Source organism: Vigna radiata, chromosome 7, assembly GCF_000741045.1.
Source record: "Vigna radiata var. radiata cultivar VC1973A chromosome 7, Vradiata_ver6, whole genome shotgun sequence".
NCBI lineage: Eukaryota > Viridiplantae > Streptophyta > Magnoliopsida > Fabales > Fabaceae > Vigna > Vigna radiata.
The window spans coordinates 52,314,158-52,341,320 of record NC_028357.1 but is presented as its reverse complement, the minus strand read 5'-3'; the positions used below and the strand labels follow the sequence as shown (position 1 = coordinate 52,341,320).

Below are 27,163 nucleotides of genomic sequence, written 5' to 3'. Positions count from 1 at the left end.
TTCATAAGTCACCACGGGTGCAAGACTCGCCATAGCCCGACTCTCATTTTAAAGTCCGGATGAGTCAAGTCTAGAAAATGCATGTATAGGATGTGTGTCTTACTTTACTTGATTTTGAGTTTGTTCTTGAACGTTAATTACTGTTAATAGTATGTTTTTTATATAATTAGCTCACTCTTGCAATTGTTTGTCTGCTGTGTTACCATGTTGTGTGTGTTGCCCTGTTGCGATGATCATCCATCTTGGATGTGAGCAGAAGAGAATGAGGTGTCTGTGGAGAATGTCCTGGAGGAGAATGAAGACGTCGCTGCCTAGACTCTCTAGGAATTTCTGGGTTGTTATGCCCCTATGAACATTTCTAAATTATGTTATTTTGAGACACTTTCCAATTTATCTAGTTTGAATTAATTTAGCATTCCACGCTTTTAGTTCCCCCTTAATTCCTGGATGACTGTAATCCTGATTTTTATACTACTCTACTCTTGACTGCTTTCAAATATTATCTATGATGACGTCTTAAATTATATACATGTATGCTATATAATTGGGATGTCACAAGAAACATTCATAAAAAAAAAATCATGATTGAATTCCCTAAGAAAAAATTACATCAGAAATGAAAATACAAGATTTAATAAACAATACTTGAACAAGGAAATAAATTAAACAGAAGGTTGTTTCACTAAAAGCCTACAACGAAAGAAGAAGACTTAGTTAGAAATGAATACCATTTCGTCAACAAGTAAATTAATATTTTATTTTTAATGCAATAAGTAAAATGTTATTATTATAGAGGATAAGAATAAACGGAGGAGTTTCCTTAGCCTAGTCCTCTTCCAAGCAAAAACCTTTGACTTTGAATCATTTCTTAGACTTTAGACACTTTACTTTATAAAAGCATCTAGACAATTTCGAAGGGATAACCCATGCTTCACTTTTCCAATACTTTACACAATTTAAGCTATTATTATAATTTTAACACTTGTGTGTTGGATTCACTTTAGAATATAATGAAAACATTTATTAGATGTTACCATTTTAATAATAATAATAATGTAACTAAAATATTTCAATTTTAAAATATTTTTTTTTCTTAATGAAAATTGTAAGTGTTTTCTCCTTTTTCTCACTTTCTCTTTAAAATGTTTTGTAATGACATATGCAAATAGGACTTCAATTCCGATAGTAGTATACAATGGTAAGCATGTGGAAAGTGACCATAAATCAAGGGATTAATTAATGTGGGATTCAAGCATATATACGATATAATGAATAGTTATAAATAATAAGTTGATGTTGTGGGTAATACCTTCCACGTGATTTTTGCCACAGGTAGTGCTTTATGTGAAAAATATTAAAATACTTATTTTAACTGAGTTTTTCTGAATTAGTAATCTCTAAATTTTTATTAGGTACGTAAATGATTAATTAAACGCAAAATTGAATAACCAGTAGTTTTAAATGTGGATTTATGATAAACAACATGAAAACAAGAAATTCATTAAGAGTGTATAAATATGAGTAATTTATACAAAAATATCATGAATAAAAATCGAATGTCCATATTTTTTATTAGTTTTTTTTTTTCATTGGCATTATAAAGATTTTCATTTGTGAAATAAATATGATGAAAATATTTTGAATGTATCATTTCTAATTTTTCCAACTCTATAAAATATTTTATCAAATTCCAATCTATAAACCCATTTTAAGGATTATTTATTTTTGATGAAAACTTACACTTTTAGACATTGCACTGTGAAAGGCTTGCTTGTTCTTTGCAATGAGACATTTATGAAGTTAGTATTTTTTTTTTCTATAACTTCTCATTTTTTTTTTATTTATCATTAGCTGTGTATGGAATAGTGCAATCTTATATTACAATGGCTTATGATGGATCTTCAACAAATGTTTTAGAGATATCAAAATCATATAAATTTATAAAAAAAATTTAGATGTCAAATATATAAAATATATTAAAATTAAAAATATATAATTAAACACAAAGTTTTCCTATTCATTTTACTTCTCCGTATCAGTAAAGAAGAAACAAAAGAATAGCTGTATCATAAATTCGAGTCCTCCTATTAAAAAATCTAAAATATTAATTTTTATTTTTATTTTTATAAAAAAGTTACTTCTTTTGTTTCTCAAGGACCTTTTTTAAAATTAACACTGCAGAAACTTTTGGTTGAGTTAATTATCGATAATTTGTTTTTAACGAAGGTTTTTTTAGCTAAATTTTTAATGGATATTTTTTATTTTCTTAACATTGTTGGAGGTTTAATTAATAAGCTGGAGGTGGCAATAGCAACATAGGAAGTTGATCCTATGGCAGTTTCTTCCTATCTTCTACATCTTCGTAAGTTTCTCTGTGCACCTCGTAAAAAGAAACTTCCTATTTCGACTTCTGTGAATTGTGTTGGAAATAAAAATGAACTCATGTTATTTTTTATTTTTAAATTATATAATCCAAAGATAAAAAAAAAAAATGATTTTTGAATTATGTAATTAGAAAAGAATAAAATGAATTTTTTATATGGGAGCAGAAAGAAAGTTATGGAGGTGCAGTAAGAAACTGAGCCCATGATGATATTAGTAGAAAGTCCAGGGGAATAAAAAGCAAATCACTGAAGGGAAGGCTTAATAAGTGGATTGAATTCTGAAAATTTCCCCGAATGATTTCTTTGACTTTCTCTAGTTGCGTGTCGGAGAATCACGTCTCAGGATTATTTTACATGGCGACAAAATGTTAACTGCTACTTTTGGCTCTCCCAACTACTCTTCTTGGTTTTCTGTACTTTCAAAACCATTCATTTTGATTTTCTTGTTCCAACTACAATTTTAAAGTACAAACAGACTGAACACCCGTAATCCCACACAACGAATAACAAGATCACTTCCTCAGCTTAAGAAAATAAGCCAAAAGGTAAATTACTCCATAGACGTCTCCGTTTCTTGCTTCTCTTTCTTTTTCTGTTGAATTTTCTATACCTCTGCAATCTTTTATTCTTTCTTTCTTCTTGTTTTCATCAACCATCATGCTCAAACTTCTTTCTTCGATTAAGTGGTTTCTCATGAAATTAAATGTTCTTCGGAATCATGTTTGGGACGTGAAAGGGTCTATGAATGTGCATATCGACTTGATAACTGGCCTGGTTTGCGATTCTAAGAGCATCTGCCATGGAAGAAAAAATACTTTTCTTCCGCCGCGTTTGAATGAATTGGTTTCGCTTGTTTGACTTTTTATTTCTTGGATTTTGTTTATCAGAGTACTTTTGGCTGTGCCTGCACATGCGCCTCTTATCTTTCTGTAGCTGTACTTGTTTTTATCTAAAAATTTCTGTAGTGTAATTGTTTGTAATCGGACTTGTTTATCTAATTGTTTGTTGGAATTGTTTGTACCCTCTTGCTGGTTTTCAAGATTTACTAGTAGTTTTACTTCTCCGGAATTAATGGAAGAACCTAGATGTTAAATATTTATTTGTGCATTGACAGAGATTCTGAATCATATGCAGAAGAATGGAGTATCAAGCTTTTGGCAGGGCCCAGAAACCAAAAGTGGCTATTATAAAGCAGGCATTGAAGGTGATGCTAGTTTTGGCTGTTGGTTCCTGGATGTTATATCAGATCAAGCAATCAAGAAATGATAGAGAGAACTATAGCGATGAAACCAGGCTTGTTGGAGGACATGGAGCTAAATTGTTAGGGCGTAAAGGGATCCTACCACGCGTATACGAAATAGATTTTCCTGACTCAGGAAATGTAGACTCTGCAGGAGAAGCTAAAGAGTCAAGTAGTGGCAGCGATGATGGATCTGAATCATCTGATGGAGCCAAGGAAGATAAGGCTGAAGCAGAGCTTGTACATATCAATGAGAAATTCAGCACGAGAGAAAGAAAAGAAGTGGAACTTGAACCACAAACTCTACCTGAGGTGTTATCTGAAAATCAATGCAGAGATTCATCCAAAACAGCAGCCGGAAAGGTTGGTTTAGAATCAAGGAGTAGTGAGTCAGGTCACAAAAAGCATGGCATTGAGAAACACCCAAAGAGATCAAAAGTAAACGATTCTAAAAGTAATGTCATAGAAAAAGAATTACAACTCAGGAAACAGCTAAATGATGAGCATGTTAGACAGAATGCTACATTAGATTTCTCAGAAAAGGAGGATGATGGAGATGAAGGACCAATAATAAGAGAAAAGGAAACCGGGATACAGAAAAATGTGGTGGAGGGTGCCACGAATGCTGAATTGGCAGAGGAAATAGACGAGGTCCAAAGCTTTCATGATGAAAATGGTGCCCCACCTGATGTTAATGAAACTGAGATAGTAGTGTTTGGTCGGGCACACATTGTGCATGAAGAAAATCTGTCAAATGTTAGTAAAGGAAGTTGGCTAAGAAAACACATTTATGAAGTCACACACGTAGAAGATAACACCGTTGAAGTGAATCCGGAAACATCAAGGAACGATGCTGATGAAGAAACTAATGCAGGAAATATTACTACTCATTACCATACTTCAGGCATCAAACACATTTCAGAAATCGGTGAAGCAGATAGCTAGTTTGGTTTAATGAGATTATATTTCTCATCTTTGTAAACCAGAGTTCATAGATGCCACTTTTCATTACTGAAAAAAAATAAAATACAGAGCTGTAAGGGGTGAGTTTCTAGGCTATAGAGTTTTTTTAATTCATGACTATGTATGATGTAATTATACATAGGGAATTGTAACATTTTAGATACTTTTCATGAATAGATCACTAGCTACTGAATTTGGCCAAGGACCTCGAGGTTTCATTTAGATATGCAGCTTTGTTTTCGTTGGACTTGAAAAACTGTATAGGCCAAGATAAGTGTAATTGTTGTGAATGATACATTTTTGTTTTGCAGCTACATTCAGCTTTGTTTAAGTAGGTTGGTTTTCATTGCAAATCGGTGACAATGATTTAGATTCCCATGTTTTCTAATTTTATGAATGGAAAACACGTTTTGGGAGAATGTTGTATCTCCAAGTATATGTATTCAATTTCAAGTATTTTATTCGGTCCTGAAAAGCAGTTTTCTGATATGATTGGCAAATCCTACAAATGAGTTCGGAGGTATAAAGTCAAAACACTCCATTTCTGGTAGCTGTTGGTGGACATATACGAGGTACTATTGGCAGAAATAAAGAAAGAATAGATGAAAATCTGATATATAGATGCAATAATAAAAGATACCGATGATATGCTGTAAAGGGTTTGAGGTAAGAGGTGATGCCTTATTCCTAAATCTTACTCTTTTTGTGGTGTGAAGGACGTAGTTCATAATGAAAATCACATTTTGAGAGTTGCAATACGTTGTAGGCTTGGCTGTAGTCCTTATTACTCCGTAATAATGCAAAAAGGTGAGAAAAAGGTAAATAGAAAGAGAGAACTTTAATTGCATTGGCTCTAAGTTTGGCAGCCACTCACCCACACCTACCCAGCAGTAGCCCCTCTATTCGTTACAGCACTGCATTGATTGGGATTCTCCAAAAGGCAAACGAGAACATAACTAAGTTATCACTAAAAGCTAAAACCCAACTTCATCCGTGTATACACTCATGGAGTGGAAGAGACGAGTATGAAGGAAAGAGGGAGTATCTGTGTGTGATTGACATAATGAAACTGCAACCAGAATGAGAGAAAAAAAAAGTAAAAATTACAATAAATATCGTATTAGGTTTAGGAATCGACATTATTTGACTATAAGTAATGATGAAGTATGTTTTTTTTTTTAACTAACTTGTGGAACGAATCTTGATAACATCTATGTTAAAGATGAGAATTCCATATACTAGTTTCTTCTGCATTTCATGCAAAAAAAAAAAACAAAAAACACCTAAATCAGATTGATAACACCATGATAGTTAAATTTATTCATGAAGAAAAAGTATAGAGAGAGAGAGAGAGAAATATTGACACTTCATCATTTTTTTAATCTCATGAGAATGAGATGATGTAGAAAAGAAAGTGAAAGAAAGTGGAGGGAGACAGAAGTTGTGTTTGAATGGATAAAAGAGAAAGAAAGAGGGGTTGTGTTTGATTGAATAGGAGGATTAGAAAGTTGACATTGATTAAGGATATGATGTGAGAAGTTTTCCACTTAGATTCAGTTGAAAAGCGTAAACAATAGAAACCAACATAAAATAATTGATTCTGTTGTATCTGTGTGTGTTGGATTATAAAAGATGGTTATGTGAAGTTATATATATTTATTGAATTTTGAAATTCAATTGTATTTGTATGAACACTGGATTTCGATCATATAAATTTGTGTATATTTATCAGATTTGAAATTCAATTTTATTTGTATATATTAGATTTCGAAGTCCAATTATCATCCTATAATCCTGTTTTTCCCTATGTTAACTAAAACATGTAATCCAATTGTCTCTCATCATATCTGGTATCTTTAACTAGATTTTGCATTCCCTTATGCCTTCCTTAGAGGAACAAAACCTACACCCGTCCTCCACAATCTGGGCCCATTACTCCTCCACAAAACCTAAACTTGGTCAAAGTCAAAAGGGTGTTTTGGCCATCATAAAAAATTTGGGAGTGCAGGAAGAAAATCCCTTGACTTTTTGAGGAAAATTTAAATCAAGTTATTGTTTCTTTATTGGGCCACAAATCACTTCATTACCAAGTAATTGGTATTTTCTTAAAAAACAAACTATTGATTTGACAGAACGAGAATGGCAGAGCCACGCAATTGAACTTCCATATTTTACTGCACTCATCATTTCTTAGGAACTAAGTTTTTGTTTATCTTGATTTTATTATTTTAATGTTTTTGAAAGCCTATAAAAGGCATGAGGCAGTATATATCAGAATCATATTCAGTGAATGAATTATGGAGTGACAATTTTTCTTCCTCTTCGTGAGTGAATTTAGCTTTCACTTTTCCAAAAACAAAGAGTGCCATTTTTCTTCTCTGTCAAGCAAAAACATTCACTCTATGCATCATAAGGCTGAATTCGGTATAAGTTTAATAGTCAGATCTGCAGATCACGCAAGAATAAGATTCTCAATATTCAGTTACAAAGACTAGATTATAACCTTGCTCCATGAAAGCTTAAACTAAAAATCAACTTATTCTGTAATTAACAACAAAGAATTTACAGATCAAAATTTCTCTACTCTCTGGTGAGCTATGCATACCTTTACTTGGGTCTTCCCCTATCCAACTTGCCCCATTAACACAAAAATAATGGTTATGGAAACATCTTCGGTTTATGGAGTATACATTATTCAAAAATAAAAACATCAATTTGCAAGTCATGGTCAATACAGGCAAAACATTTAGTGTAAATTACTGATTTTTAAAAAAAGTATCTTCAATTTGAATTAGTTGTCAGGCTATAAGCAGGAACCTTAGCAAGTTTTCCTTCTTCCATTACCGATCTTATTCTCTCCACCTCCTTCCACAGGCCTCTATTGGCATAGATATTAGACAACACCACGTAAACCCCATCACTCCAAGGTTCCAATTCTTGCAAATGCTTAGCTACCCACTCCGCCATGTCCACATTCCCATATTTTTCACACGCACCCATCAAACACCCCCACACTACCGAGTTTGGCTTCATAGGCATCTGCTCCACCATTCTTCTGGCATCCTCAAGCAATCCAGCTCGACCCAGAAGGTCCACCATGCATCCATAATGCTGCAATTGGGGTGCTATGCCATAAACATTCTTCATCATATCAAAATAAAATCTCCCTTCTCGAACTGCCCCACCATGCACACAGGCACTAAGCACTCCAATAAAAGTCACATAATTTGGCCTCACCCCAGCCTCCCTCATATGATAGAAGCATTCCAGTGCTTCCCTCACATATCCATGCATCCCATACACCACGATCATGGACGTCCACGACGATACATTTCGTTCCTCCATAGTTGCAAAAACCTTGTAAGCCAGGTCCAGCCTCCCACACTTCCCATACATATCAATCAGCGAATTCAACATCAAAACATCAGTCCTCTCGCCAGCTTCAGCCTGAAAAACACATTTATGCACCTGGAGAGCCAGGTTGAGGTCACCAATCTTTCCACAAGCCGAAGTCACATTAACCATGGTCAACCCATCTGGCGCAAATCCCCGCCTCTTCATATCAAGGAATACGCCGATCGCATCCCGGACAAGGCCAGCTTGGGAAAGCCCACCTATTACAGCATTCCAAGAACCAAGCTTCGGGTCAGGATTTTCATCAAATACCATTCGGGCACTTCCAAACTCGCCAGCTTTGAAATACAAACTTAAAAACCCAGTTTCACAGAACTCGTTACATTGCAGTCCAATCTTGATACCAACTGAGTGAATCTGTTTCCCGAGCTTAACATCAAAAGCCTGGGAAACAGCCTTCAGAACAATGGGAAGGGTATAACAATCAGGCAAAACCCCACTCCGCACCATTAAAACGTAGATGCGAAGTGCATTACGTGGAGCCTCTAGCCTGGTGTATGATCTTATAATATTGTTCCAATTAAACGGCGCCGGATTGGAGTTAAAAAAATGCGTCCTTAGAACGTGGGCATACAATCGATTCAGTTCCTGTACAGTAGCACAATTACACAAATGAGTAGCTACCAACGCTACAAGGTCGCTTCCTGAATAATCCAGAAGAGATCGAAGCTCAGAGTTTTGGGTAGAGAAACAACGACGACGACGATGACGAACGGGGAACGCGAGTTGGAAGAACCTGCGCATAGACATACTAGTCTCCTTGCGCTGCTACATGCTATGCATGGCAAGGCAAGTGCGCCGAAAAACCAAGGCTAAGGGCATTTTCGGTAGTATGAAATTATAAAGAGTGTAGGGAAAAGCCCAAAAAAATAGCAGGCCTCATCTCAGGCCCAGCCCAGATTGCCCGACAGGTATAAAAAAAAATTGAACATAGTTTGAGTTGCATTTTGCAGGGCAGGGCAAGGCAATGTGAGCTTTTGATTGAAGCAGAAAGTGAAATTGGAAGTTCTTTAATTGGAAGATGGAGGAGTCAGTAGAATCAATAGCGGTTCCGGATCACGACGAAGACGATCCTTCATCAACGATTTTGGATCTCAGCAGTTACCAGCTCCACGACCTTGACTCGGTCGAGTTGCCTCCCACTCTCACCGAGTTGGACCTCACCGCGAATCGCTTGTCCACGCTGGACCCGCGCATAGCCAACCTCTCGCATCTCAAGAAGCTCTCACTGCGCCAGAACCTCGTCACCGACGCCGCCGTTCTCCCTCTCTCTTCCTGGAGCGCCCTCGCCTCGCTCGAGGTATGTCGCTTAAGCCTCTGTTTGGATGGATGAATAACATTTTCTCAAACGCTTTTGTTTTAATCTCTTTTTTTCTACACGCAGGAGCTTGTGCTACGGGATAATCAATTGAGGAACATTCCTGACGTCAGCATATTCCAGAAGCTTCTGGTATTCGATGTTTCGTTCAACGAGATTAGTTCGCTACACGGTTGTGCCAAGGTCTCCGATACACTCAAGGAACTCTACGTGTCCATGAATCAAGTTTTGAAGATCGAGGAGATCGACCACTTCCATCAGCTGCAGATTCTTGAACTCGGCTCCAATAAATTGCGGGTGTGTTGAGGTTAACGGTGTTAAGTTACCGGGTCTGTGCTTTGTTTGTTTCAATGGGGTTTTTGATTCTCTCTCTGTTTTTTTTTGTGATTCAGGTAATGGAGAATTTGCAGAGCCTTACGAATTTGCAGCAGCTGTGGCTCGGTCGGAATCGAATTAAAAGTGTAAATCTGTGTGGTCTCAATTGCATTAAGAAGATTAGTTTGCAAAGCAATCGTCTCACTTCAATGACGGGTTTTGAGGTATGCTCTCTACCGATGGGGTTGCCCTCAATTTGATTTCACAAATTTATTCTTTTAGGGTAAACTATTCATTTGTTCTCTGTAGTTCTGATTTTAAGTTTTAGTCTCCATACAAAAAAATTATTAAGTTTTAGCTCTTATATGTTTTTTTGTGACTATATAACACCAGCAGAATTAACTTTGTGCATTTTTGGGAACTAAACCTTTTTCTCGTGTAGGAATTAAAACATAAGATGAAGATAAATAGAAGGACTATGTGAATAGTAGGTTAACGCCCCCCACCACACACGCACCCTTTTTTTAGGTTTAAAAAACTCTGCATTCATTATTTAAAATGGTTTTGCACTTTCAAACAATCACAAAACCACCATGTTGGTAAGTTTGTTGATTTTTATAATAATCTTAAAAGTCATTCAATTGGTAATTTGTGACTTGGATCTAAGTGTAAAACTGTTTTACATGTGTGCGTAACCACTAAACTCTTTATTATTAATTGAGAACTTTATAGTTGCTAACCTTCATTCTGGGATGCAGGGCTGCATAGCTCTAGAAGAACTATACTTGAGCCATAATGGTATTTCAAAAATGGAAGGGTTGTCGACATTAGTCAATCTCCGGGTTTTGGATGTATCGTCAAATAAGTTAACTTCAGTGGATGACATTACGAACCTGACGCAGTATGTCTGCTTCTCCGTTAGTCCATCTTTTTCCCTCCGCACAAATAACTTCTTAAAGACTTACGTCGGTAAATTCATTGCCTTGTTTAATTTATTGCAGATTGGAAGATTTGTGGCTTAACGACAACCAAATAGCATCACTTGAAGGAATTGCTGAGGCTGTTGTTGGTTGTAGAGAGAAGCTTACAACCATCTACCTGGAGCATAACCCATGTGTACGGTTCCTTTTTAGTGTAACGTGTTTGATTCATTTTCTTCTTGAAACCTTGGTATTTTGCAATTGGGCCATATGTTGTTTTATGCATTATACTATGAGTTTTACTCTTTGATTAATCTTGTTAAGGAATAAAATGGGGATAATCTTACTGAGTTTCATTTAGAAGCTCCCATTGCCACTATTCTATTTGTGGCTTTGACTGGATAAGTAAATGAAGTCTCTGTAAAAGTGTAATTTATATGTTGTACTGCTATATATATTTTCACCATTGAGCCTTTCGATCCTGTTGGTTTGTTATTTTCGAAGTACTGGGTTTCTGGGAGGAAGCTTAATTTGACATTTATATTTATCCTTCAGTGACAGATTCCATGTTATTCCTTGTCTGATCTTTCTTCTTTAGGACTTCTCGGTATATGATGTACTTAGTTAGGAACTAATCCTGCTTGTTTCTTTCAGGCTAAATCACCCAACTATACTGCATTCCTCAGGGAAACATTCCCCAACATCGAACAAATTGATTCATATGTATTTTCGTAGAAGTTTCTTGGCTTCAGCATCTTTGAAATCAGTAGCTTTGAAGCTTTGTCCTTGCAGATCCATTTGTAAGTTTTGTATAGTTTGTATGCTGTCATTCTCAATAGTTGCGTTATAGTTGCACTTTGATCATTTCTGAAATGTATGCAGGTTCCGTTTTGAAAGATTGATGATTTAGCTCCATCCACCTAATGAAGAGAACATGCTTACCAAACCATTGGACAATATTGTGGCCTGACCATTTGTTACCTGTCGGATGAATATGCTTGTTATATGTTACTTGTTTTGCAGACCACATTTCTTTTTATTTATATTTATTTTACGACCAATTTTTGAGAAGCATTGTAACGCATTATTTGTGTTGTTTATTATATTTCCTGCTACAGCTTGTGGTATGCAGAGGTGTAGATTAATGATCGTCCAGAGATTCATTGAAATTTGTTTTACTAATTTCTTCTCCATAACAAGTTAATATTAATTGTCATTCTTCAAAACTCTTTTCCTCTCCGATGTTATTCTTCAGCTGGATTATTGTTTTTTTTCCAAGTAATGGATATTAGAAATGACTGTCAAAAGTTCTGCCCATCCAGAATGGACGGTCTAACCTTAATGCAGGACAACTATAATAATGGGTTAACTCAATGCAGGCAGAACCAAGTGCTATTACAAACGAGATATTGAGTTGTCCTTGTCCATAACAAATAAATGAATAAATCATGTACTTGCTGTTTCATTGGTTATAGTTTTACCACGTTCTCTTACAAACATTCTATGCTATCATTTTTAAACTTTATTGAGTTGTCCGTGAACAAAGCTATTATTTTAGGATGATGTTTAACTTGCAAAAAGAAAGCCCCAGAAATAACGAAGATGTGAGCATCATGGTAATTCCCACTACAGAGTGATCATCTATAGGTTGTACAACCTATGAAAAAAGTTTTGTATTTTCTTTAGGAAGCACTTACAAATGTTATACAGCGTGAACAAACAAATGTCTTACTGTGTACTACTTTTGAATTAAGTGGTTTTAGGTGTTTTAATATGCTTTATAAGAAAATTTCTTTTTTCCGTAACATTGATTCAGTTTTATCGGTTATTTTTTTCTTTTTTATTACATTATACTAGTATTATTATTTTTTATCTTTTATCCCTCATTATAGTACTTACCCCCTCCCCTCTGTTCTCTATAATTGTCGTGTCTAAAGTTCATTTTTGAATGAAGAAATTTCATTTAGGTGATAAAACTCAGGTCATCTTAATTGGAAAGAAAATTTCAAATGGTTTTTTAGCAGAGAAAAATACCAAAACAAACAATTACTAATTACAATTTACAATTTACAATTACTAATTTTGGATCATCTCGGTTGTCACTAAAAGCATCCTGGCACAGCAGCAGCAGCATCATCTGAACAAATTCGTTTTTCCACGAGGTTATTCGTCGATTTAGAATACTATACCTTGTATCTTGTTGTACAATTAACGCTTAGACTTCTTAGGCAAGTTGTAGTTCCTTTTAAGGAACTTGGCAGCAGTTTCATCATTTCTATGACACAAAACTCGCAGAAGAGTGTTTGGTTCCCTTGGACTCCATTGACCAGATGTCGTGGGCAATGGCAAGTGAGATTTGGTTGAAGAATTATACATTTCCATAATAAGCTGACTGAATATCTTAGTCAAGTCCTCAGTATCCTTGCGAAAGAGGGGAAGCACTTCTTTAACATTTGCAGAATGCTTTTCTATCAAATCATCTGGTAAACCCTTTCCATTGGACCAGAATAAATCATTGAGAAGCTTAAAGTCCTCATCAATTATAACATGGTCTTCAAGAGAGAAAGCTCGTGCTGGACCCCCAGCTAACAAAACCAACAAGAACCCATCAAAAGAAGCCTTCATTACATCAGTTATTACATGCGTTATTACTCTCTCATGCACACTGGACAATATTATCTTCAGGCATTGGTTAAGCTCCTCAAGAAAAGGCTCAATTCTAGTGGATGAAACTTCACCAACATACAGGCCATCCCAAAGAACATGGCGGAGATCCTGGAAAATCACTTTGTATGCCATGGCCTCGGAGAGTTGACGGATACCTTCCACAGAAGCAGCTTTAGAAAGCTTGAACTTCAACATCTTCTCCATACCATCCTCTGTTGTGGATTGAGAATTCCCAAGACGGGCAACGGTCCTCCTTTCTAAAGCCTTTAGTCCCATGCCAATGCGCTGCATGGTATTTATGCGAACACAAAACTGGGGTAATCCGAACGAGTTTTCCACGTTTGTTGTTCCAACATGGAATATCCTTCTCTGAGTTACTTGTGACTTTTCTTTTTTTCTGAATACACCGTGAAATTTTGATCCTGGTGAACACCGAGTCAAAGCTGGCATGATTGGAATGAAGGTATTACGGTTTCCTGCAGATGATGATATGAAATGAAAAGCTGGTTATGAAGAGGATTGGTGACAAACTGTTTGGGTATATGATTATGAAATGATATGCAGTAAATATATACCACAGCCAGCTTTCGCCTTCAAAATGTATTGCTGGAGAGATTTGTCAAGAGCAAACATGAATTCAGGAAGCAAAACTGCATGCATGGGTATTATTGGCAACACAAAGAACGCTTCCAGGGAGTCATCTATGATTCCTAGAATTTCAAGAGCGGAAGGAGCAAAGCATTCTTTATTTACACCCGGAATCCACACCTACAGCAAAAAAAATAAATTGAGCAAGGCGATTTTACGAAAATAAAGAATTGGTTTCATCATGCCTGTTATCTTCTTGTAGATTGATTAGATTGCGAGCAACAAACCTCTTCTTGTAGATTTCTGTCAAGACATTCTTCCAGTGTATCCACTTTGTTCTTGATCCATGACTTGACCAGGTTGATAATTACAGCTTCAGCCTCAAAAGGACACATCTCCCTTATAACGGATTTCCCACCATCGTTACTGTCAACTGAATCTTCCACTGCTATATGTACCAGATCTTTCTCCAATTTATCAGCAGCCATCAGCGTTTGCACAGTATCAGGAGTCAACTCCGTAACACTCTTCACATATTGCTTCAACTCATGACCATAACATACATGAAGGGTAGCAACGGCAACACCAGCAGCAACTGGATGCCATCTCTTCAGTATTGGACTAAACATTGCTTTCTCGCCAAAAGCCACTTCGCTGACTTCTCGTGCAAGAACTGAGAGACGTGGAAACACTTTATCCTCTTCTCTAGCTGCATTCTTGCTGTTCCGTGGATTCAGTTTCTGCTTCAAACAAAACTAGGTTTAAAAATTGCATAAGCATTCAACATTAAATCATGAATAAATCATCCGAGTAAATGATTTCCCATTGTGTTTAAATTTATTGAATTTTATAATAATTACTTTTGAGTTACACTTAACATAGTTAGTCTAAAAATCTTGAAAACTCCATGAAAACTAGCCTCAAGAAAGATAATGAGTGTTTGTGCTTGGGAAGGGAGTTTGAAGGGTTGAACCTGCCTTGATAAACACAGCATGCAATGACGATGTAATGTAATTTTCAACTCTGGTGCAGGATATATCAGCCTCTTTCTTCATCCTGCTACACTCAAGAGAGATATCTCCTGCCAATATCTTTGCTGACGATACAGCAAGAGAAACAACACTTTGCATTGACTCAATATTACCATCATGGAAAGTATCATGGTAAGCAAGGAGCCTTTCTTCTGCCCAACTTAACATCAAATTCAATGCGTAGCTCAAGGATTTTGAGTAAAATGGATCCATCATCGCCTTGGCATCTTTCTCAGCTTCTGCCAGCAGATTACTCGATGCTAAAAGCAGATCATTTTCCACTTGACCAGTGGCAACATAACGTTGAAACAAGGTCCAAGAGAAACAGACATTATGCAGCATCTCATTCATTCCAAGAATAACCCAGGTTGTCTTGATGAGCTCTAAGACCTCGTCAACCTCTTCTATCACATTGGTTTCTTCATGATTATCAAAACATGCTTCTAACAGAGTTTGGTAGATCCTAAGGTTTAGCGGAAACCCATCAGCCCAATGGCATGTATCGGTGGCAGACCCCTCAGATGACCTACAAGCAAGAGACATAACAACTTTGCGAAGTGCGTGCATTGATTCATTGTCTTTTCCAATATCCATGGGCTTCTCAAGGCCCCCATGGATTATTTGCTGCAGGCTTAGTGCGCTAATATCTGGCTTATCTAACGGCAAGCGAGGATGCAAGAGAAGTCCTGCTTCAAGAACCTTCAAATTCCTCCTTAGCCAAGCCTCGTACTCTTGTTCACTAGCAAAATCTTGACACTTGAGCTGTTGCATTAGCTCTAGGGGCAGAACCATCGATTCTATTCGTCTTCCGAGCTATTTCAAGAACAAACACCAAGTAAGCTTGCTACAATTAAATAAACTCTCAAGGGTTTTATTTGATGGAAAAATAAAAGTTTGGAGCAGAAAGAGACCTGGCCAGCACCTACTCTGAGAAGGGCACGTCTGACCCGAGTGTCAGTGACTTCCGTCACTCTCATCTGCACTCTCATCAACTCCCCCGTCGTCGCCGCCCTTCTATTCCTCCTCGAAGTCGCCGTTTTCAGTCCCAGCTTCTTCTTCACCTCGCTCGACGCCTTCACAGTCAGCGACCTGTACAAGGACGGCGAAGGATTCCGTTTATCTCCTCTGCTAGACTCAGTGTGCGAGACGAACGTTAACGGCTTCGGCCCTGAACTCCGGCAGGCTCCGACAAGGATCTCGTATGCCGTTTCCCGGAGGTCCGGTTCTGATAAGTTGGGAGCCGCGTCGGAGAAAGCGGAAGGAGGAAGGTCGTCGAAGTCGACAAGAACGTGGTCGTGCATGGTGTTTGACAACACAACAACTCTTGTCGATTAGCATTGGTCTGGTTTGTTTAGTTAGTGCAGATAATGAATGGAAAATTGCGACGTTGAGTGTGTGTAAGAGTGAGTTTGTGTGAAGATTGGGTTTGTTAGTGTTGCTTGACTTACAAGGCATCTTCCTCTGTTGATAAAACTTAAAAGACATATAATATGCTTCCTTCAGCTATTCTTCTTTAGAATTTAAAGGGAAGAATCACTCTTTTAAAACATAAACAAAGGAAGAAACACTGCTTCAAAGTTAACTCTTTTGTTCAAATCTCCCAAATACTTAAAACAATTTTGTTACATTTCCAATTCTTTATCTCATTTCAGAGGATTTTATAAAGAAGATACTTAAAAAGAAGTGTTTCTGCATTTTCCTAAGCATCCTTACATGAAATTAAATGAATTTCGGAAAGAGCTTTTTGGAACATATGAAATATTTTCTGGAAAAACCTTTTTGGTAGCATCGGCTGTGGCAGCAGTGATGGCAATGAAAGGGGAGGTGTGATACAGTGGAGAAGGGTATTTAGGTATTTTCCTTATATTGATATGTTAATAAGGTGCAGGAAGCAATTTCCCTAGTATATTTGTTTCTTTTTGTGAATACCATTCAGTCCAAAAACATACATGAGCCCACCTCTCTATCTCTCTCTATACTACTTGCCTTCTTTCTTATCATAATTAACATTTCTCTTTATGCAAAGCTAATAAAATAAAAACTGTTCCACCAAAACACATCATTTAACTTAAAATAAATTCAAAATTAGTTTTTGATTGGTAACTTAATAAGTTTCTTAATTACTTAACAAAAATGTTTTGGTGATGTGTGTATATACACCAGCGCAAAAACGCTATTTAACGTCACCCATTAGAAGTCAGTTTCGTGAAAAACCGACGTCTATTACTGTACGGTGGCATTATCATAAATATATTGGAAAACTAGACGTCATAGACGTCGCACCTACCAACTACCGATGCCCAATTGTCTGAGGTATGTGATAAGACAGACAATTCGACATCGGCTAGAAAAAGGCACTGACGATCAGGTCACTGACAAGAAATCAAACGTTAACCGGTTCAGCTTTAGACGTCGCATAGACATCGGATCCCCTGAAAACCCGACGTCGAATGGGGTACAATTAATGTTGTTCACCTAATTCCCAAGCGCTTAGACGTCAGATAGTCAAACGACGACGTCTAAGACCTGTCTGGAAGGCAGGAAGACAAAAATTCTTCAATTTAGATGTCAGCTGGGAGGGGCACCGACATGAACTACCCTGACAGGAAATCAAACGTCAATCTTTTCAGCTTCTTTGACGTAGAATAGACGTCAAATCCCCTCAAACATCGACGTTTATAGACGTCGGTTTCTGGAGCAATCGACGTCCCATTTCATTTTAAATAGACCGCAGACTCTTATCGTCATTCAGTTTCTGATCGTGTCTTCGTCTCTTCTCCTTTTTCTCTGCTTCTCCTCTTCTTTTACTCGGTTGCGCACCTCTACTTTTTATCTCTTGCGGCATTGCATTGTGGTTTCTCATAACGTCATTGTCTTCGTCCTCTCCTTTTTCTCTCTTGCATCCCAGGTGTGTGGTCTTTTTTTATGCTTTACCTTTTAAACTTACTTTAGTTTTTTTATCGATTATCTTGTTGTTCAACTGATTAAAATTTGACTTTCTTTGTGTTGTGTTTTAGTGCAATTTTGATCCTTTCTTTGGGTAACATAATGTAACATTCTCCCTTTGTTGGTTTCCTCACAAGAAGAGTGGCGATCTTTTGAGTTTTCTATGGCTTCTCGACCCAAAATGGAACTTGGGTCCTTGTCTAGTTCTCGTGTCACCATAATTTTTTTCTTTTGCGGTTGAATAATGAGAAGTAGTCATGGACTCAGGTTCGGTTTTGGGTTGAAATGTCATAGAAGATTCAAAAGACGCAAGCTTTTTTTGTGGGGAAACTAGCGAGAGGAGGGTGTTGCACTATGCTATCGAAAGTCTGGATCAAAACTGCACTAAAACACAACGCCTTTGTTAGACGTCGGTTAGTGCATGGTTCGACGTCTATAAGGAACATAGACGTCGATTAGTGTCATTTACAACTTCTATATATTCGTGTTGACGTCGGTTTAAACATAGGTGGACGTCTATATAGAGTAATTAGACATCAGTGTGAGTATAAGCAGACGTCTATATAGACATCGGTCGATATCGTTAACTGACGTCTATATAGACGTCGGTTCAGAGAAATTGTGACGTTCCATAAACATCACTCGTATAGACATCGATTGTGAAAGTAACATTAAAAACCCAAATTAACCGACGTTAAATAGCGTTTATGCATTAGTAAGAGTAGTAAATTCAATTGATTATTGATTGATAGATGAAAAACAAACATGATTTGAATGTGAATAAGATGAGAAGAGAAAATGGAAGAAAAATCATACACGTGCATGAAATATTTACGTGGTCCTTGTCTTTCCCAACGTCAACACTCAACTCTACAGACACCGTGTCCTACTATCAGTCGGCACATTTCAATTGGTGCTCCAAAATCCCTACCTTTTTTGTCTCTTTCTTGTAACATTTCAATTCTTCCAACCTATATTTTCTTACAAAAAGATAACCTTTTTCGGATCATATAATTAAGCTTCTGATTATATTGTAAGATTTTTTTAACTTAATAATATCACTAATTAAAGTGGAACAATTTTCCTTAAAGTTTTGTAGCCATTTGATGGTTCATTTGATTTCGAGTATAAACATTATTACATAAATTATGGTCGTAAAAGAATTATAAAAAAATATTTTTCTAGACATTATTACCTTCTTTTTATGGGATGACATATGATTTCTCAAAAAGGGGAAAAATATGACATGCATATTTAATACCTTTCACGTGGTCCTTGTTGATAATATTTTGCTAGCTCAGGAGAGATGATTTTGATTGATGTAAATTGTCATCATATAAAATTGCGTATATGAAAAAGCGTATAAGATACCGAAAGCATAACTTCAAAAAAGTAGAGAAAGATGCAAGCAATTGTGGATGCAAAACAAGCACCTGTCACTACAGATTTTAACTAGACAACATGGAAAAGGAATTCTCGTTTAAAGAACCTTTTTAAGGAAACCTCGACACTTAAATGATATATTTAAAATTATTATTTTATCTGTACTTATTCACAAAATAATGTTCTGTTTGTTTGTTCATTCCACTATACACATTCTCTATTTCCACAAAATTTGTTGGGAATTTTCATTTTATTTCTTGCCAAAAAAGGTAGTAAGTTATAATTAAAAGTGGATATTGACTAAATATTAACTTTAATTTGAAATGATCCTATTTAAATGTCGATGTCTTGTGTCATCCATCATTAAAGAATATTGGATTTTAATGTGAAAGCTTTCTATCTCTAACATTAATTTATTGTTATCAGATAAAATGCTGGAGTTTTCGCTAGTTTCAAAATTAAAAATAACAAATAACATTTTTGTGATAGTGATTATGATGTAACTTGCTTGATTTAAATTAGGAAAGTGTAATGAATATAAATGAATGTTTATGTTAGTCAGTTGAGTAAAGCTATAATAAGTTTAAGAGATGTCCACGAAACCTTTATATCAAAAAGATAATCATTACATTTTAAATAAAAAATTAACATAACTTATGCTGCTATATACGAAGTGTTGTTCTCATAATGATTAATTAGTTTGCCACCGCCATTAATTACAATAAGTGATTTGTACAAATTAAACTTAAAGTTGAATTAGACATAAATTTTAGTAAATTAATAACAATTATTCCATGATTCAGAATATTTAATTTATCTATTATTTGGCACCTCTTTTTTTGTTTTGTTCGTCGGCAATGTAGGGTATTTGATATCTTGAGAGGATAGATTGTGTCCAAGTTGACATTCTCATATTTTCTTATCATGCAATTATTTTTAGCCACAACCATATTATTGTTATTATTATGCTACCCCACTTCACCTCTTTCTTTCATTCAATTCCATTCAAAACTGACTTTTCACAATTATGCAATCTTAGCTTCCACCGTCAACACCCTCCCTTGCCATTTCAAGAAAAAAAAATAATAAAGTTTCCAAAAAAATTCAACAATGAGATTAAGCCCAAGAAGAGGAGGAAGTCCAGTATTTCAGGGGCCCATCGGCCCACTTTCTTTCTCATCGACCCGCATGTTCTGCACAACAGCCGCACAAATTGAACAACCGATGAGGGGACCATGTAGAAAATTGAGAACGATGTTTCTTTGGGCCTTCTAAAAGTGGCCTTTCTTTTTGGTAGGAGCGTGCTACATTCAAAGTGGGCCCACAGGTGTGTATAGTAGCAGACAGATACAGAGAGCAGAGAAGGATGATGATGATGAAGAAGCGTTGAGTTGAATGAGTGAAGCCATGTTTTTTAGACGACCAGAGGAACACGTGCTGTGACCCAAACAGTGCCGACACCCACTATTGACTAGTGACAGACAGACTGTGACCGCCGGTGTTGACCGACCACCGCCAAATGCAGTTCCACCACCCTTCACTCCTTTCTTCACCGCAAACACAAAAATTCTTAGAATCACGCCTCAAAAAATTAAGCCTATGTTAAATATTAATTTATTTTTTTCTTCTTGATCCTATCATATATTTAATTTTATTTTTCTATTTACATATATACGAAGTCTTGAGGAAGATTGTTTTTCCATTACATCCCAAAAATAAGGATAAAGATACTTAAACAATATTTTTTTACAATATTTGAACATCATCATACGTGTCATTGTGTGATTGATCTATAGTGGTGTCATTGTGTCATTTAAACCAATCACACAATGATACGCATGATGATGTTCAAATGTTATCAAAAAATATTTTATTTGTGTGTACTTCTTTGTGACTATTTTATCAATTCAAAAGGAAACGTACGGAAAAGGAGTGTGATTCAAAAGCTGAAGGTGCAAGCACATTCAGTGGTTGCATTGCATTCCGCAGTGATAGAAAACAACGTAAAAAACATTGTCCCAGATATTCAAAATGGAAAGATAAACAACAAAGTAAATATATATATATATATATATATATATATATATATATATATATATATATATATATATAAAAATAAGATATCCACTTAGAACCACATTTTTCACAACTTTTTCTTCACTTTTAGTCCCATTAATAAGGAATAATATGCTTTACTCCATGATCCACTTTAATAGTGGACAAAAAAACAAGGTTATTGTAAATAATTAATAATGTACAACATATCTTTTCATATTCTTTTTCATTAATTTATTCAAATAACATAGACGTATTTTAGTCATATGTTTTTTAATATAAGGTTGCGGGAGATATATAAAAGATGTGTAATTTTCATAATGTTTCACAATATTGCATAAACTCAAGTTTATGAATTTCGTCATTCAATACACAAAACATATTGTGGGAAGGTGTATGTAGATACCATAAAATACAAACTTTATAGTATGGAGGAAAATATTTATTCTATGTTATAGTTCTTTATGTCGAGTTTTCTTTTTCTATGTTTTGAATTTTTTTTTTCAGATTGGTTTTGTAAAAAAATTTGAAGCTCTCCAAATATTTCCTATTATATGTCTTATTTATTGTTAAAAAAAAAACATAGACATACTTTTAATACAACATTATGTTTATTTTTCAATATTACTAATTTTTATGCATATTATTTCCTTACATTGTAAGCTAATCACAAGTCATAATAGATATTGTATGTTAATAAAATTATAAAACCTTTTTATACTATATCACCGTCTACATTACATACTCTTTGCTTTATGTAAAAACTTGTCTGAAAATTTATGATAGCAACAAACATCAAATGACAAAGTTAGACTGGAAAGTTTTGTTTTGGATGACCCTGATGAGTTAATGTAAAACAGCACAGTTCTATATAAATAATGAATAAAGAAAAAATAATAATTTTGTTTCATTATTCAATCATAACACTTATTTACTTACTGAAAACTTTGGGTGATGAATTTAATTAAGTTGTGTAATACTCGTTAAATAGATCATAGGTTTCTATTTTCATTTGATGCACTAAAATTTGTTTTTTTCATTAAACATGTTTTTATCCAATTTATGTCTTTATTAGAAAGTAAACACTCTCATTGTTTTTATTGTTATCAAATATAAGTAAACATTTTCACATTATTTTTATTGTTATCAAATACGTAATTATTTTTTAATTCTCATTCTCTCAACGATACCCTTCACTTTCAATAAAAAAAAATACCATTTTAATTCAAAGTTTTCAATTTTGTTTCATTTTATTTGAATTTCAATAAGATTTAGATAATTAATTTGTACCATTTTTATTAAAGAAAAAAGTATATGTTTCATAAAATAAATTACCATTAATATATCATTAGTTTTTAAGATAATTTTTTAGCTTTTATTTTTTTACTTCATAAATTTAAAATTTGTAATAGTTTATAAAATTTAATTGATATTAATATAAATTTTTACTTTTACATAAAAATTACAAATTATCAATAGAATTTATAAAAAAAATGAAAATCTTTTACGTATTAAAATAAAATGTATCAATTATTTAATAATAAATAATATAAAGAAAAAAAAAGTATTAGGTAACGTTTTATTCAGGTGTTATAAATCAATTGAGAGTGATTATTCAGGAAATGAAAATGGTTGTCTTTTTCTATGAGTAAAGTTGCACTACTAGATAAATTATTATATTATGGACAATGACGTTATCCTAGTAGAAGTTTGACACGTGTTTTATTCATGATTAGACTCAATCGTACTTGTTTTACTTTCATCCTCCACCATGTCTAAAGGAGTCCATCCTTTACAAAAAGAAGATAAAAACAAAACTCTTTGTGCATAATGTGTTACTACAAAATAGAATATTATGACACTTTTTATGTTTTATATTCATACTTTTAATTTATCTATATTTATGAAAATTTTAAAAATTAAATGCAAATTTATTATATATTTCTATAAATGTAAATATGTTATGAATAAAATACACTTAAATTTCCAAACAATTCAAAAATATATATTTGTGTAAGTTTTTTAGTTTCTAATTAATTAATAGAATATAATATTAATTTTAAATGTAATAAATAATTTAGTTTGCTTCTATTCCTGATCCGAACCAAATCATTCAATTCAGAAAAAAAGGTAAATTTTAGAAATTATTTTTTAATCGGTTATTTACAATATATTATAAATTATAAGTATTCATAATTGTTTTATTTCTTAAACTGTAAAATTCTTTATCAAGTTTATAAACAAGTAATTCTATTTCATTCACATTACACTGTATAGTTAATTCACTTTATACACATTGTAACAATATTATAGATCTAAAACAAGATCTGTGTAGTTTTAGTTTTTATGAAAAATATATAGGTACAAAAAGACCGAGGATATTTAATAAACAATACATATGCATTGAAAAAACAAATTATTTCATGTCAACTCAATATTTTCATTTAAAAGGCATTAATATCAAAACATGTTTACTAAAAAAACAATTTATCGGCATGTTTATTAAAAAGATTAATGCATAATAAAAATAATCAAGTTAACTAAAAAAAAAGTATTCATAATTAAAACATACATAATTATTTAAGTTGAGTATTTTTCTCTAATGATTGCTTACTATAGGATACTAATTTCCAAGATAATATTTTTATTTTGTAAACTAAGTAATTTCTTTACAAATATCAAATTTTTTTATTATTATTATTAATATTATTTTTAGTAGTACTATTCTTATTATTAATGTTATTGGGATGTCTTATTGTATATTATTATTAGTGTTATTATTTGTATTATTAGTAATTGATTAGTATTTTTAGTGCGCAACTTAAAATTCGTATATCAATTTGGATTATCATGTATTCAAGTAAGTCTGAGTTTAAAAAAATTGTAAATTTCAATACATATCAAAATTAAATTTGATCCACTAAAAATTCTAATTTCGTGTTATTTTTATACTGTACGAGAATATTTCTCAATATACCTACATTTTCATTTACCAGTGACTCGTATACATGTCTCGTTTTAATATAATATATAACTTAGTTTTAATTGTAAATTTTAATCATATAATTATATTGTTTTATTGCGAATTAATGATAAATTATTATATCAATTTTATAATTTAATACAAACAAATTCGTATCCAAACATTATTTTTTTAGTTTTAATATTTAATGTCTACATTGATAATAATAGTTTACATATTTTTGTTTAAAAGTTTTGGCCTTAGATTGAATACTCTAACATTTTTATTAGAAATTAGATTTAACAATATATTTACATCTTACGTTAAGTTCACTGTTTCTTTGTACATGTTATATTTTCTTAGAATATTTTAATTTTAACTTTATTTTTTTTAATCCGTATATCAATTTCTTTCAATATAACTTAATTTTAAAAAAAAAATTACATTTGTTTATGATTACAAATTTTAACATTAACTTCATGTTGTCTTTATTTTATACATAAATTAAACATATTTCAAATGCATTTTACTTTTATTTTGTACGGGAATAACACTTTATTTGCTTTGTTTTTTATTTATTATTATCATTATTGTTATTACTATTATTACTATTTTATTATTATTATTATTATTATTATTATTATTATTATTATTGGTATTATTAGTTTTATTTTATGTGACATTCCTATTATATAGCATACATGTATATAAATTAAGACGTCATCCTAGATGATAATAGGAAGCAGTCAAGAGTGGTTAAGGTATTTAAATTACGATTACAGTAATCCAGATGCAAGGAAATTAAAACGTGGAAATTCTAAGTCTCTCAAAATACATAAGTTTTCAAAGAGGCATAACAGTCCAAAAATTTCTAGAGGGTCTAGGCAGCAGTATCTTCACTCTCCTCCAGCACGTTCTCTAGAGTGACCTCATTCACCTCTGCTCACATCCAAAAAGGATGATCATTGCAAAAGGAAAACATACAACATACACAAACACAAGCAAACAAGGGTGAGCTAATTATATAAAATCATGCAACTCAATTTAGGCATGTAACATACAAGAAATAACTCACACCAAATAGTTTCAGAAATACAACCTAAGCATGTTAATTTCTAGGCTTGACTCGTCCGAACTTTAAAATGATAGTCGGGCTATGGCGAGTCTTGCACCCATGGTGACTTATGAAACTTGGGTTCCCCACCCTGCCACACTCATGAGGTTAGTCCGTTCCGGGCCTTGAGGCATACTGGGAGCCCCCAAGACTAAGGACCTCCTGCTACTCCTCACCACATGGTTCAACCTCTCTAAGTGAGTATGATTGACCATTGGAGCGTTAGAATGACTCCCAAGGCTGAGCCCCTACTTTCATTTTAAAACACTGAGGGCACCACCATGAATCCTTGCCTTGAGGATCATGGAATTAAGTCCAAGAACCATGCTTGTTACACTCAGTCATAATTTACATTGCAATCATTCCACATTCAATTTAACAACATCACCTAGGTGTGAATTTAACTCTAACACATTCATAGCTAAGACTCAGGGGCCCTGATTCAATTATGTCACTGTTGATAGGTTTTGGTTCAATTTTATAGTCCAAACAAGTCTAAATTAAGTTACCTAAACTGCTTAGACAGACCGTACACACCCCACACCACAGATTCCTAAATTTTCTATCTCGCTTCCCTTTAACCAACCCAAAATCAACCCAATTCCTCTACTGATCCTCTAACTGTCCTAAGGGTTCTACTCTCTCCCAACCTTCTTGTACCCCAATTGGTCACTAGAGTGGGAACAAATGTCCAACACATCGGACTCACCTTTGGCACCAGCACATATGACTAGTCACAACTGACTGGACCAGGCTAGGGTTGCTCTATGATCAGTGATGTGCCGGCTCTGGTTTTTAGGTTCCCTCTATCCTACCAACAAAGAAGGAGGTTCCTAATCAGGTTCAACCGACTTATTAAAGTATCCTAGTTGCTCTACGGCGTTCTTAAACCTCAATTACCCTTAACCAGTACCTCACTTCCACTCACAGACCCTAAATTCTACACAGCCCATGACCCTTCATCATATCACCAGTAAAAATCAAATTTCTAGTAAACACAACATTTTCAGCATGTCAATTTCCAACATCCCATCCATTTAAAACAAGCCAACCCATGCAATACCAAATCCACAGATTCATGCATAATATTCCAGAACATATCATCTTACATTCACAAGAGCAGCATATTTTCATATCAACCAATTCACAACAACTTCAACATATATTTCCATCAATGAATACACAAACCAAAAAATAATATATTTATCTATATAGTTAGCTCCCCTTACCTTTTTGGTGCTCAACGCAGCTCATAATATCCGCCCTAGCAGTATCCTAACAGCACCGGACTCACAAAACCTATGATCACCAAAATGGCGATAGAGTAATGTCCTCAGAGTTTGACTTGGCAGAGAATGCAAGGGGAAACATGCTAATAGCATGCGACCTGTAGAGTTGCATGCCCTATACATCAAAACAATGAAGAGGAAAGGGAAAAATAGCTTACCTAGTCGGAACGGAGAAATATATGGTTTGAATGGAAGCTCTCCTCACCAGGAATGATTTGGCAGTCAGAACTCAGAGATTGAAAGGTTAAATTTTCTGAAATGGTAGAGAGAAGGCAGAGATATGTTAGGGCATGGGGTTTCTAAAGAGAGAAAGAGGAAAGGTTGAAATGATTTTCTGATATTTGGCTAAGTCCCTCAAAGGCTCAAATGCCTTGGTCTGATGGGCCTGGATGCCCTTCCTAAGGTCCAATGACCTTATAAGTTATGGGGTCCTTACATTTTCTATTATCCCATACTTTACCAAAAAACAATATTAAAATAAGACTATTTATAACAAAATATCCATAATTAGTTATTTAATTTTTTTCATATTATCAAACTCTTCATTTAAATATTATATTTTAAACTAGACATA

At 34.3% G+C, this 27,163-nt stretch overlaps 4 protein-coding genes and 1 long non-coding RNA gene across 6 annotated transcripts in view; 3 read left to right on the top strand and 2 right to left on the bottom strand.

Moving 5' to 3' along the window:
* The window catches only part of LOC106768097, a 2,260-nt gene extending 1,779 nt beyond the window's left edge, over positions 1-481 (top strand). The window contains exon 3 of the long non-coding RNA XR_001376222.2: positions 257-481. This is a non-coding gene — a long non-coding RNA (uncharacterized LOC106768097). The remainder of the gene's footprint in view (positions 1-256) is intronic.
* A 2,191-nt stretch (positions 482-2,672) lies between these two features.
* LOC106767454 lies at positions 2,673-4,901 on the top strand. 2 transcript variants are annotated; one of them, XM_014652357.2, is made up of 2 exons: positions 2,673-2,929; positions 3,499-4,901. In XM_014652357.2, the coding sequence occupies exon 2, from the start codon at positions 3,523-3,525 to the stop codon at positions 4,567-4,569; it is 1,047 nt and encodes a 348-aa protein (XP_014507843.1). In that variant the 5' UTR covers positions 2,673-2,929; positions 3,499-3,522; the 3' UTR covers positions 4,570-4,901. The 2 variants fall into 2 exon arrangements, with proteins under 2 accessions (XP_014507843.1, XP_014507842.1); XM_014652356.2 differs by having other exon boundaries at positions 2,674-2,929; positions 3,519-4,901.
* A 2,205-nt stretch (positions 4,902-7,106) lies between these two features.
* LOC106765531 (pentatricopeptide repeat-containing protein At1g77170, mitochondrial) lies at positions 7,107-8,819 on the bottom strand. The gene has a single exon (XM_014650194.2). The coding sequence runs from the start codon at positions 8,749-8,751 to the stop codon at positions 7,369-7,371; it is 1,383 nt and encodes a 460-aa protein (XP_014505680.2). The 5' UTR covers positions 8,752-8,819; the 3' UTR covers positions 7,107-7,368.
* Positions 8,820-8,929: 110 nt separating this feature from the next.
* LOC106765530 (protein phosphatase 1 regulatory subunit 7) lies at positions 8,930-11,699 on the top strand. The gene is made up of 7 exons (XM_014650193.2): positions 8,930-9,301; positions 9,386-9,616; positions 9,712-9,858; positions 10,393-10,535; positions 10,636-10,750; positions 11,209-11,354; positions 11,437-11,699. Exons 1-6 carry the CDS (start codon positions 9,023-9,025, stop codon positions 11,287-11,289), a joined length of 996 nt encoding a protein of 331 aa, XP_014505679.1. The 5' UTR covers positions 8,930-9,022; the 3' UTR covers positions 11,290-11,354; positions 11,437-11,699.
* A 196-nt stretch (positions 11,700-11,895) lies between these two features.
* LOC106767509 lies at positions 11,896-15,874 on the bottom strand. The gene is made up of 5 exons (XM_022784240.1): positions 15,752-15,874; positions 14,787-15,653; positions 14,097-14,549; positions 13,797-13,989; positions 11,896-13,697 (listed from the first exon to the last, which is right to left on the bottom strand). Exons 1-5 carry the CDS (start codon positions 15,827-15,829, stop codon positions 12,763-12,765), a joined length of 2,526 nt encoding a protein of 841 aa, XP_022639961.1. The 5' UTR covers positions 15,830-15,874; the 3' UTR covers positions 11,896-12,762.
* Between the last annotated feature and the right edge of the window lie 11,289 nt (positions 15,875-27,163).